Genomic DNA, 11581 nt, shown 5'->3' on the forward strand with positions numbered 1-11581 from the left:
GGCTCGTTCGAGTCTGTTCGCGCCAAGGATGCGACGGAAGTAGGACGGACGTCGCGGGGGGTCGACGTCAGCGCCTGGCTGCCTTGATATTCCTCCGCATCCAAAAGATCCGTCGCCGTCGATGCTGCGAAGCCAGTATCACCACTATTCACCATCATCATGCTACGCACACGATCAGCTCAATCATTGAGGCTGGCCAGTCGTCGAGCTCCTGTGGGATCGGCTAGACTGGCAGTCGCCACCGCAGCTTCTAGCACCAACTCCCTCGCCTCACTCACTGGCACCGCCACCCGCCGATGGCTCCACGCCACGCCAACTTCGCGCATCTCTATGCCAGGCGGAGGAGGCATGGGCATGCCAGGACAACAGCAACGCAAGCCAGGCGAGTCTCTCGCCCAATTCACGCAAGATCTCACCAAGCTAGCCAAAGACGGCGCTCTCGACCCCGTCATCGGTCGAGCAGACGAAATCCGCAGGGTCATACAGATCCTCTCTCGTCGCCGCAAGAACAACCCTGTGCTCCTCGGAGAAGCCGGTGTGGGCAAGACGGCAGTGGCAGAGGGGCTCGCCCAACGAATAGTGCGAAAGGAGGTGCCCGAGAGTCTTCAGGCAAAGAGGGTCATGTCGCTGGACTTGGGAGCTGTTATGCAGGGGACCGGGATCAAGGGCGAGTTCGAATCGAGGGTAAAGGCATTGCTTGAAGACGTAGAGCAGGCCGGAGATGTGCTCCTTTTCGTCGATGAGGCTCATCTCCTGGTCAAAGCAGAGGGATCGTTGGATATGGCCAACCTCCTCAAGCCAATGCTGGCGCGAGGAACACTTCAGCTCATTGCGGCCACCACCTTCTCCGAATGGCGCACCTCCCTTGAAAAGGATGCTGCTCTCGCCCGTCGCTTCCAGCCTGTCAATCTCAACGAGCCCTCAGCAGAGGAAGCAATAGCCATTCTTCGCGGACTACGCAGTCGCTACGAGACACACCACGGCGTCTCCATCGCAGACTCTGCGCTCGTGGCCTGCGTCAACTTTGCCACGCGCTGCCTTGGGTCAGAACGCAGGCTACCGGACGCGGCGATTGACCTCATGGACGAGTCGATGGCTTCCTTGCGCCTTCAGCAGGAGTCAAAGCCTGAGAGATTGGAAAGCATGGAACGCGACCTCATGACGGCGCACATTGAGCTCGAATCTCTTAGACACGAGACGGATGACTTCTCCGTCGAGCGACGCAAGGCTGTTGAGGCCAAGATCGCCGAGACGCAAGCTACCTACGACAAACTCAACAAAATCTGGCAGGACGAAAGGGAGAGACTTGATCAAGTGGTGGCCATCAAGAAGGACGTTGAGGACCTGGTACATCGCCTCGAGGAGGCAGAGAGGGAGCGCAACTTTGCGCTAGTGGCTCAGCTGCGCTACGGTGAGCTGCCCAAGCTGCAGCAGCGTCAGCAGGAGATCGAGGATGCAATTCGCGGACGCAGCCAGCATCGTAGCGAGCTCGATGAGGACGAGGCCACCGCAGGGGTCATCTCAAACGATCGCGTGACCGCAGAGGACATCGCGGTAGTGGTGTCTAGGCAGACCGGCATTCCTGTTCGCAACCTTCTCAAGGGCGAACGACAGCGCCTTCTCACTATGGAAGACGCGCTCCGATCCCGAGTTCAGGGTCAAGACGAAGCCATCTCAGCCATCTCTGAGGCCGTGCGTCTCAGCCGTGCCCAACTGCAAAACGACAAGCGCCCACTCGCCTCCTTCCTCATGCTGGGCAGCACTGGCGTAGGCAAGACGGAGCTAGCTCGCGCACTCAGCAGCTTCCTCTTCGACGACGAGTCTTCGCTCATTCAGCTCAACATGAGCGAGTACTCTGAGCCGCACACCATTTCCCGTCTCCTGGGCTCTCCGCCAGGCTACGTGGGATACGGCGAGTCCGGAGAGCTGGACAAGGTACGCAAGCAGCGCCATGTCATCGTGCTGTTTGACGAAGTGGAGAAGGCCTGTCGTGCGGTGCAGATGAGTCTGTTGCAAATCCTCGAGGAAGGGTCGATCCGCAGCGCTCAAGGGCAGAATATCGACTTCAGGAACTGCATCATTCTGGCGACGAGCAATCTTGGGGCAGAACAGCTCTTCAAGCCCGAGGCGACGGATGCAGATGGCAAGGTTCTGCCCGCAGCCAAGCAGGCGGTGCTTCGTTCGGTACAACGTTCGCTTCCTCCCGAACTGATCAACAGGTTCGATGACCAGCTCGTCTTCAATCTGCTCCGCAAGTCAGACCTACAGGGCATCGTGGACCTCCGCCTCCGCGAGGTGGAGCAGCGCCTCGCCACTCAGCGCGTGCGTATCGATGTAGATGACAAGGCGAAGGCGTGGCTGGCGGAGCGCGGCTACGATAAGGCGTATGGTGCGCGTCCGCTCAACCGCGTCGTGAGGAGGGAGGTTCTCAACCCGCTTGCTAAGGGCTTGATCCAGGGGAGTGTCAAGGCAGGGGACGTGGTGCCAATCAGCCTTGATGCCAAGGGCGAAGGGCTAGAGATCAGATTTCCTCACGAGGCTGGCGTGACGGGGAGTGAGGCAGCTTCGTCATCGTCGGCTGCTGCTGCGGAGGCGGGGAGGGAGATGGAGAGAGACCTAGAGGAGGATGACGCTGTTGAGGATGGGGATTGGAAGGTCGTAGACCCGGGGATGGCGCCGCAGCCCTCCGCTTGAGTCGGAGCTGCAGGGACATCGCATATTGTATAGAGCATACCGTAGTCACCACTCCTGAGCACATACCATCAATCCATGTTGAGCCACCGATCAGATGACCGCTTGAGCCTGAGCGTGGGCCCCCGCAACGCTGAGAAAGCGCTGGGCCCCGCAGTGGAAATGAACTTTCAGGACAAGGAACATCGTCTCGCACGCCAAGCTGCTCTTTCTTTGTCGCTCCACTGCTGCCACTCGTCCGTACGACTGATCCTGACCTGTCGTCGAACCTGCGAGACTGGCGGGACCACGGCGTGGAGTGGAGCCCCCCACCTCTTCCTCAACGGCAATCTTTTCCACCGAGCAGGCGGCTCGATGCGGCCGGAAGAGGCCCAAGAGCAGAGGCCTGCACGACATCTGCACGACCCAAGAATGACGAAGTCGCCGAAGGGTGCCACGCCAAGGGAGCAAGCAAAATGCGACATCAAGCAGGGCGCGGGGGAGAGGACCGAGGCGAGGTCGGGCCGTCATCCAAGGCAGAAAGAAAGGACACAAAGCCGGACGAGATGACGACGAGGAGGAGGAAGCTCCTTCTTCCCCACCTTTATCACTACCCGTTCAGACAACCTTAGACACCCTTACTCGTAGCTCACCGCTAATCGATCTGACACGACAAAATGGGCAGCAAAGACCTCGTTGCTAGCATTGATGCGGGTGAGTCTGCGCTGGACGAGGAGCATACAGCCATGTCTCGTGCTGCCGATTGACGACACCTCCATCTCCCTCGTTCAGGCACCACCTCGACCCGCTTCATGATCTTCGACTCATCGGCCCGAGTCGTTGCCTCTCACCAAACCGAGTTCACGCAATTCTTCACTCACCCTGGTTGGCAAGAGCAAGACCCGCACGAGATCATTGACAAGATCAATACCAACATCGTCGAGTCGGTCAAGCAGCTCGAGGCCGGTGGAGAGTACAAGGCGAGCGATATCAAGGTGATTGGGGTCACCAATCAGAGGGAGACGACGGTCGTATGGGACAAGAATACGGGCAAGGCCCTCACGCGCTGCATTGCTTGGCCGGATAACCGCAATGGGCAGACCATCTCTAAGCTGGCGGGCAAGAGCGAAGAGGGGATCAACGCGCTCAAGAAGTGAGTGTGGGGCAGAAAAGGGGTCCCCACAGCGCTCTTCGTCCTAGCGAAAAGCTGACATTGTTTCGTCCTCGACTCGCGTAGGGAGACTGGCCTCCCCCTTTCGACCTACTTTGCCGCGGGCAAGCTGCGCTGGATGCTCGACGAGCTTCCCGAAGTCCGCAAGGCCCACGACTCTGGTAACATGAAGTTCGGTACCGTCGACTCGTGGATCATCTACAACCTCACCAATCGCGCAGTTCACATTACGGATGCCTCGAACGCATCTCGTACAATGTTCATGAACCTGCGCTCCCAAGCTTGGGATCCTAAGCTGTGCGAATTCTTTGGCGTCAACATGGACATCCTGCCCGAGATCAGGAGCTCCTCAGAGGTGTATGGAACGATTCACGAAGGACCACTGAAGGGCATCGAGATTGCGGGGATTGTCGGTGATCAGCAGGCTGCTCTTGTAGGGCAGAAGTGCTTGAGCCCTGGAGAGGCAAAGAACACGTATGGGACTGGCGCCTTCTTGCTCTACAACACGGGTGAGAAGGTCGTAGACTCCAAGAATGGGCTCCTCAGCACCATTGCCTACCAGCCTGGACCCAAGGCTGCCCCGCATTACGCTCTCGAGGGCTCCATTGCGGTAGCCGGCTCAGCGATCAAGTGGCTCCGCGACTCCCTCGGCCTGATCAAGGAGGCCTCCGACGTAGACTGCGCCGCCGACGTTGAAGCATCAGAATGCGTCTTCGTGACTGCATTCTCTGGTCTTCTCGCCCCCGTCTGGGATTCGTCCGCCTCTGGTACCTTGATCGGGTTGAGCGGGTTCCACGACAAGCGCCACATCTGCCGCTCGGTACTTGAAGCTGCTTCTTTCCAGAGCAAGGCGGTCCTCGATGCATGCGAAAAGGACTCGGGCGTGCCTCTCACCAGCCTCAACGTGGACGGTGGGATGACCAATTCGGACGTCTTCTGCCAAATCCAGGCGGACATTCTCGGTCTGGAGGTCTCCCGCCCTGCAATGCGCGAGACGACGGCGCTGGGATCGGCGTTGCTCGCGGGGCAGGCAAAGGGGCTCTTTGGGTGGGACATCACCAAGCCAGAGACTTTGAGCAAGGTCAATGTGTCGGGTCGTGATGTCTTCAAGCCGCAGTTGGATGCCAAGAAGAGGGAACATCTCCTCAGGCAGTGGTGGAGGGCTGTGGAGCGTAGCCGTGGGTGGGCGGAGGACAAGGAGTAGGAAAATCCGTGGAAGGCAAGTCGCAAATGGAGTGAATGGCAAATCGCATTCGTTGATATCGACTGATGATGAAGTCTACAATGTGCTCGCGTTTATTCGTCCGCTCTCGTCGAAACGCAACCTCTCCCTGCCTCACGCCTCCCTCATGCGTAGTAGTCGCTCCTTCCCAACACCCACTGATTGACCTCATTCAGCTCATCACTATTCAAAGCCGCCTCGACCTCGCCCCAATTATCCTGATGCGTCCTCTTGAACTCCTTTGCGTACTTCTTCACCGTGTTGCTAACAGGCTGCGGCGATTCGCCATGCTGCGTGACCGTCTCGATGAGTAGGGAAGGCATCCAAGGGGGCACTTCATAGGGGAAAGCCGAGAGGAGGGCTACAGCGCCCAGGATACCGGAATGGAGAGCAGTGAGGTGCTCGTGGAAGCCTGGGTCGCCACGAGAAAGGGGCATCAGGGCTGCAGAGGCTTCAAGGACCGTAGCCGTGAATCGCTTCTTGAGGTCGCTAATGAGCTTGCGCTCAGAGCAGCGGACGATGCCGGAGAGAGTAGTGGAAGCCATCTCCCTCACCTCTGGGTGGACGTCCCTCAACAGGGCCAATAGCACGTCCACGATGCTCCTTACATCCGCCGGTCCAAGGTAGTACAGATTTTGGAAGAAGGCCACCTGCAGTACGGTCAAGCCATCGAGCCTCACCTTCCACGAGTCGCGGCTCTGCGTGATCACGTTGAGCAGCGTGCGGACAAGTTTGCCCGAGAGCGGACCAGGGCCGTAATGATGGGTCGAGATCTTGGTCAGTGCAGCGCGTGCGAGACGGGAGAGGTCTGTGTTGTCCTTGAGCTCCAGCATCTCGAATATCATGGGCAGGAAATCGATGGCGTACGACCCCATCGATGAGCGCCGGTGATCGGCGAGAGCCATAGACATCCAGAAGAGGGTTGTCATCGCCGCGCAGTCGTAGCGTGAGCTGCCTTGAGAGGTTGGGATGCGCTCCGTCCTCCATTGCGCAAGGTCGGTGCGCAGCTTAGCGAAGCGACGCTCGTACTGAGGCGAGCTAATCCGCAGAGTGCTGCTGGAGGCCTCTCCAGCCAGGAAATGGCTCATGGAGGCGTATGACGGCGCAACCTCGAAGAGCTCCAACTGCGCCAAATTCTCGCTCACTACCGCCCTGATCTCTGAATAGGCTGTGTCGAACGCCCCCGCATAGTCGTCAATGAACTCCTGCATCCTCGGCGTCATCTTACGATCGTGCGTCGAGAGCACACAGCGGAAGAAAGCGTGCCCTCTTGCCTGCAGCTGAGGACTGCCATCCTCCTCTCCATTTATGCTGCGCTTGGCCCTGTCAATGGCGAAGTCGATGAGGGGTTTGTGTCGGCGTGGATCGCGCCCGTCGATCGTGCTGACAATCCAATCTTCGAATACCAGTTGGGAGTCTTGCGTTGCTTGAGTGAAGATGTTGGGCATCAGGGGTGTGAGCCACTCCCATAACTTCGCTTGATCGTTTAGAGGCCAATGCTTGGAACCGCGCCCGACACCGACCATGACCTCGGCAGCCGCACGGTGCTTGTGACGGTCGCGCTCCCCTATCAACTTCTCGATAATCGGTCCCAAGACGGGGATCAAGCGCGCGCCAAAGACCTGCGCAATGGACTTCATGAGGAGGACATTCTCGGTGGCGGTAATCTCGCGCTGCTTCTCTTGCGACCAGAGCCCGAGGTGCTTCTCCCAGAACTCGGCCTTTTGCATGTGCGACCAGATTGCATCCAAGGCAGGCTGCGAGGCCGCCTCCCACTGCCATGGTTCCGTATCGACCGGTGGCGCATCATAGACCGTCTGCTTGCCGCCCCAGACGAGCCATCCCAGCGACGTCTTGTCAACTAGTACGCTATCGGGCCCCATGTTGGAGCCAAGGAAGGCGCCGAGGGCTTCCTTCTGGTATTCTGCCGACGCAGGCGTCTGCACGACCTCCTTGCGCTTAAGCGGGTTCGTCGTCTTCCCATTGACGAGATCCTCATCGCTAGCCTTGAGGGTTCGCAATTTGACAAAATACAGGATCTTGGTGATGGCGCCCGTGGCGTACTTGCGCATATTCGGGTTTTCCGAAAGCAGCTGCCCTGCAAAGTAGCCGGCGACGTCCGGCGCCAGGGGCTGGTCTCTGCGAATCATGGCGCGGAGAAGGCGCGCAGAGTATAGAGTAAATGACCAGTGCGTTGCGTGGTTGGTGGCGATAGACATGATCTCTGGGCCGAGGCGAGCGACAGTGCTGTCAATGCGGGCGATACGGGCTTGACGACGGTCGCGCACCTCTTGAAGGATACTCGCGTCGATTGGAGGCAAAGAGGTAGTGAATTCGTCAACGGCCTTGATGAGGGGTGCTGGCGTGTCGAGATGGAACTTCAGGGTGGAAGGCTCGACGAAGCGGGAAGCAAAGTCACTGAGGAGGCCGCGGACCAGCTTCTGCAGCGAAGGTTTAGGGTGGTGCTGTGCATTGAGGAGGCAGAGCAGGTACTCGGCCGTGATTCGAGCGTCGGTGATGGCTGCGCTGCTGAAGCCCTTGCTGCCCAGAACGTAGAGTGCGCCCTTCATCTGGTCGTCATCGACGCCAGGTTGGACCTTTGAGATGAGCGTATGCACGCAGAGCTGCCGCGCTCCATCGTAGAGACTGGCAATCGAATCGAGACTATTCTGCGCCGTCTTGCGGATGCCGACGTAAGTGCTCATGCAATAGGCCAGCACGACGTCCTTGATCAGGCTGTCGACCAGCGGTGTACGTTTGCGGTGGAAGGAATTCATCCTACCGCGGCAGCCGTGATAGAAGGCCGCTCGTCTCACCCACAGCACGCGAGGCTGCTGCTTCTGCCTTGCGTAGATGCGGAATACCGTGCGGTAGTAGTTGAGGGAGCGCGAGTGCGCCATGTACTCCTCGTAGTTGTAGGCGTACTCGGTGAGGTAGGTGCGAATCGAGCGCAGTAGCAGCTTGATGCAGTCTTGCTTGTCCTCTGCTTCGCTAGCCTTGCTCGACGTCGCGCATCGGTGTAGGACTTCGCCAACTCGAGCACGGAAAGACCGCACAGCAACGAAATCGGGCGATGTCTCGTCGGTGAGAATAAAGCCGGACTTGAAGCGTGGAGGGGGCTGAATGAAGGCCATGCACTCGTCGCCGGCATCAGAGACAACTTCTCCAGAAGGTGCATTCACCTCATCATCCTGCACCACGGCGTTCAGTGCCGAGAACGTCTGCTTGACCAGCATCATCTTGCGGCAGAAGTCATTCGACCATACCTTGTCTCGTCGCTCTTGCGGCACGTCTTGCAGGCTGTTGAGCTCCTCGAGCGAAGGTTGGACAAACGTGGAGACGATCTCAAGGGCAAAGGCGATCTCCTCTTGGGACGGCTGATGCCACTTCAGGCTGACATCCTTAGCCTCGTAAAGCTTACCCCAGTGCATGTGCGCCTTCTTCTGTACCTCGGGGTCATCCCACTCCTCAGCATTGTACGGTCGCCACTCGATAGGATACAGGCCCACGAGAGTAGCGATGACGCGCTGTACAAGTCGTGCGACAAGTGAGTAGCCTCGCTCCGAGCGGGTACGGTCGACAAGGAGCGACAGGAGCTCGAGCAGCTCGATCCTGTGCTTGAGGAGAGCTGGACCGACACCAGAGACTGCGCCGAGGAGGCACGACAAGTGCCAATGGAAGGTGGCATCGCCAGGTGCTGGGGTGTGCGTTGACGTGGTACGCGTCGAGCTGGCTCCGTGCATGATTTCGGATCGAAGACGTTGAGTGGCGAGAGGAATCATCTTGCCCAAGACCATCTCCGGATGTATGCGAGCAAAGCTTAGGATGACGCTACCAACAAGCCTGCTCGAGCTCGCCGAAACCGTCTCTGAGCAGTGGCGGTAGACGACGTCCCATGCGAGGCGAGCCAAGTGAGGGCTCATGCTTGCCGTCACGGCGTCGACGCTGGAGAGGAGTGATCCGCTTACATGCTCCTCCTGCTTGCCGCCCACTTTGCCCTTAACCCCCTCTTCAGGTAGTGAGTCGAATACGGCAAAAATGCGGCGGAAGAATTCGATGACCCATTCCTCAGCGCCTGCTGTGCTCAAGCGCAGAGCCTCGTCCTCTTCTCGACGTGCGGCTGCAGCATCGTCGTCGACCGCCATTTCTGCGTCGCCGTCGTCGTTGCCCAGCTCTGGACGAGTAAGATCGTCGATGCGTACCGTCATCATAGCGTTGAAAATGAAGGCGCATCCGCCCATTGTCTTGGCGAAGTCGGTCGGATCGATGGCGGGTAAACACAACTGCAGGAGGGGTACAAGATGCTTCCCTCCGGCTGCAAAGTTCTGACGCGACACAAGAGGAATGGCCAGTGTAGAGAGCGATGCAATGATGGCCGTGGTGCGGTGCGTCATCTCGAGCTCTTGTAGGCCGGGATAGGCTCGCTCGAGGACAGCCGGCAGGATGAGATCCGGTTCAAGGTATGCCATTCGCTTAAGGGCCTTCTGGCAGCTGACGACGGCAAACATGTCCTTGCTGAACATGGTCAAGAGGCAGACGTTGCGCAGCGATTGCACGAACTCGCGCTTCATCGTTGGGGTGAGGCGGCGTTCTTTGGGCGTCTTGCAGTCATTTCTGTGCTCGTCGAGCCAGCGATTGACGAAGAAGCTCGAGAGCTCGGCAACGAAGCCACTCAGCACGTACTGCCAAGGTCCCCAATTGGAGGGGTGGAAGTAGGTCTCGGTGGCTTGTATGAAGCGGTGCAGCGCATCGAGGGCGCGAGAGCCAGCAAGGAAGTTCATCTGCTCATTCGTCGTTGTGGCTGGGGTACCTGCGAGGCCTGGACCAGCTGCAGCATTGACTGGGGTCGCTTCTCCTGACGAGGGAATCTCTGGTCCATCGAGCATCATGCTGTAGACGATGATGGTGGCGAAGCTCTGGATGCGGCTTGACGGTTTCTTCATCGAGAGGATGGTCTGCGAGACTTCGGCGTCGGACCCTGTCTTCATCATAATGGCAGACTGGGCCATCAGTGCAGAGTTGGCATCCTGGTGCAAGAGCCGTGGGGGAAGCGAATGTCAGCATATAGTACAACGCCCGCCAGAAGACGTCTGTCTGGCTCGCGCTCACCTTTGTGGCTCCAACTGGCAAGCCCGCTGATCGCAACGCCTTTGTCATGATCATCGCAAACTGCTCCTTTGTCAGCAAGCCGACCTCCTTCCACAGACCTCGCTGCGGCGAGACTGTTCCGCTATCTTCGCTTTGCGAGATCTCTGGGTTGGCGTGCAAGATGGCCAGTCGAGCGAGCAAGTCGAGCATCTGGTCGTCGAAAAGGCCGCTCTCAAAGCAGTCCCAGAGCTTGAACATTGCAGGCAGCCATCGTTGAGGCTTGGACAGTGGCAAGAAGTGGACGAGGTAGGCCTGCGTAGCGAGAATAGAGTTGATAGCATACCCATCGAGTTGAGGCAGCATCTCCTCGAGCATGTCGTCCGCGTCCGATGGAGGAAAGAAGCGTTGAGCAATGCCGGCGAGGTCCATGAGAGTATTGGAAAGGCCGGTCAGACCCGTAGCTCTCGCCTTAGGGAAGAGGTGATGCGAGAGCAGGTCGTAAAGTGGACGCCATGGAAGGGTCAGGTCTTTTATGGAGATCTTTCGCCTTGGCTCGAGGAGAGTGATGGCCATGTTGGCGCAGAGCTCGATGAGGCGAACGTCTAGGCCTGGGATGAAGACCATCTCGTAATAGAGGCTTGCGAGGGTCGCTCGTGTGGCGCGAAGGATGGGATACTTGAGGCTGATCAGACACTGTAGCTTGTGATTCCATTGCACAAGTCCGATGTCATAACTGCGAGGGGTGACGGACGAGCGAAGAATGCCAGATGAGTCGACGCCTGGTGACGCTGAGCGGAGTGCGGCGGCAAGGTGTTGACTCACTCTTTTGTCTTGATGCACTCAATAAGTCGCTGATGAATGTATGCTAGCCTCTCGTCGAACTCCTCGATACTCTCGCACTCGTACGGCAGAGAGTTTGGATACTCCATCATCTTTGTGCGATCCTCCAGCTTGCGGACCTTGACTTTCGAAGGCGTCGGCGCCGACAATTGAGCAGCGGCGGCAGCGGGCGCCGTAGAGGGGCCCAGCATATTGCCGCCTTCTTGAAACTCCTCATCATCGTCTGGCATGTCCACTTTGGGCTCGATGGGCGAGTCTAGGCAGGGTGACCACATAAGTGGCGGCGCAAGTGAAAGGTCAGCGAGTGTTGCTCGTGATGAAGGAAAGCAAGAAGCGTGACGCTGCCTCCTTACCAATTTCGAGCCATTCCTCGTCGACGGAGTCGGCATAATCATCGTCGATGTCACTCATATCGTGCTGTGCTGTGCTGTGCTGTGCTGTGACTCGCCCTCGTTCAGGTACGAGGGAGAAGTAATGAAGAGAAAGGCTGCACAAGCGCGAAACAGCCAAAGGACATATCGATGTCCTTTCCGCCGCTCTCCGCTCCTCCTCCACCGAGACGCGTGGCCCTCGACCAACTCGAAAGGAAG

The 11581-nt window shown here is 58.4% G+C and overlaps 4 protein-coding genes across 4 annotated transcripts; 2 read left to right on the plus strand and 2 right to left on the minus strand.

The window, feature by feature from the left end:
• The first annotated feature begins 84 nt into the window (after positions 1 to 84).
• Positions 85 to 2815, plus strand: BDZ90DRAFT_231304 (P-loop containing nucleoside triphosphate hydrolase protein). The gene has a single exon (XM_025505807.1). It carries the CDS (start codon positions 160 to 162, stop codon positions 2692 to 2694), a length of 2535 nt encoding a protein of 844 aa, XP_025362925.1. The 5' UTR covers positions 85 to 159; the 3' UTR covers positions 2695 to 2815.
• Positions 2551 to 3368, minus strand: BDZ90DRAFT_144872 (hypothetical protein). The gene has a single exon (XM_025503496.1). It carries the CDS (start codon positions 3199 to 3201, stop codon positions 2785 to 2787), a length of 417 nt encoding a protein of 138 aa, XP_025362926.1. The 5' UTR covers positions 3202 to 3368; the 3' UTR covers positions 2551 to 2784.
• On the plus strand, positions 3285 to 5190 carry BDZ90DRAFT_231305 (glycerol kinase). Its single transcript, XM_025505808.1, has 3 exons — positions 3285 to 3384; positions 3463 to 3823; positions 3908 to 5190. The coding sequence occupies exons 1-3, from the start codon at positions 3348 to 3350 to the stop codon at positions 5043 to 5045; spliced, it is 1536 nt and encodes a 511-aa protein (XP_025362927.1). The 5' UTR covers positions 3285 to 3347; the 3' UTR covers positions 5046 to 5190.
• On the minus strand, positions 5189 to 11364 carry BDZ90DRAFT_250757 (hypothetical protein; the record flags this gene model as incomplete). The annotated part of the gene is made up of 3 exons (XM_025507708.1): positions 10974 to 11364; positions 10173 to 10884; positions 5189 to 10090 (listed from the first exon to the last, which is right to left on the minus strand). The coding sequence occupies exons 1-3, from the start codon at positions 11264 to 11266 to the stop codon at positions 5189 to 5191; spliced, it is 5907 nt and encodes a 1968-aa protein (XP_025362928.1). The 5' UTR covers positions 11267 to 11364.
• Between the last annotated feature and the right edge of the window lie 217 nt (positions 11365 to 11581).

Source organism: Jaminaea rosea (genome assembly GCF_003144245.1).
Source record: "Jaminaea rosea strain MCA 5214 unplaced genomic scaffold BDZ90scaffold_4, whole genome shotgun sequence".
NCBI classification, from domain to species: Eukaryota; Fungi; Basidiomycota; class Exobasidiomycetes; order Microstromatales; genus Jaminaea; species Jaminaea rosea.

Bases quoted from the DNA above. Each gene is read 5' to 3' on its own strand.
- BDZ90DRAFT_231304 (XM_025505807.1), top strand. From the start codon at position 160: ATGCTACGCACACGATCAGCTCAATCATTGAGGCTGGCCAGTCGTCGA.
- BDZ90DRAFT_144872 (XM_025503496.1), bottom strand. From the start codon at position 3,201: ATGACGGCCCGACCTCGCCTCGGTCCTCTCCCCCGCGCCCTGCTTGAT.
- BDZ90DRAFT_231305 (XM_025505808.1), top strand. From the start codon at position 3,348: ATGGGCAGCAAAGACCTCGTTGCTAGCATTGATGCGG. The intron at 3,385-3,462 runs GTGAGTCTGCGC...TCCCTCGTTCAG, and splicing joins CGTTGCTAGCATTGATGCGG to GCACCACCTCGACCCGCTTC. The intron at 3,824-3,907 runs GTGAGTGTGGGG...CGACTCGCGTAG, and splicing joins GGGATCAACGCGCTCAAGAA to GGAGACTGGCCTCCCCCTTT.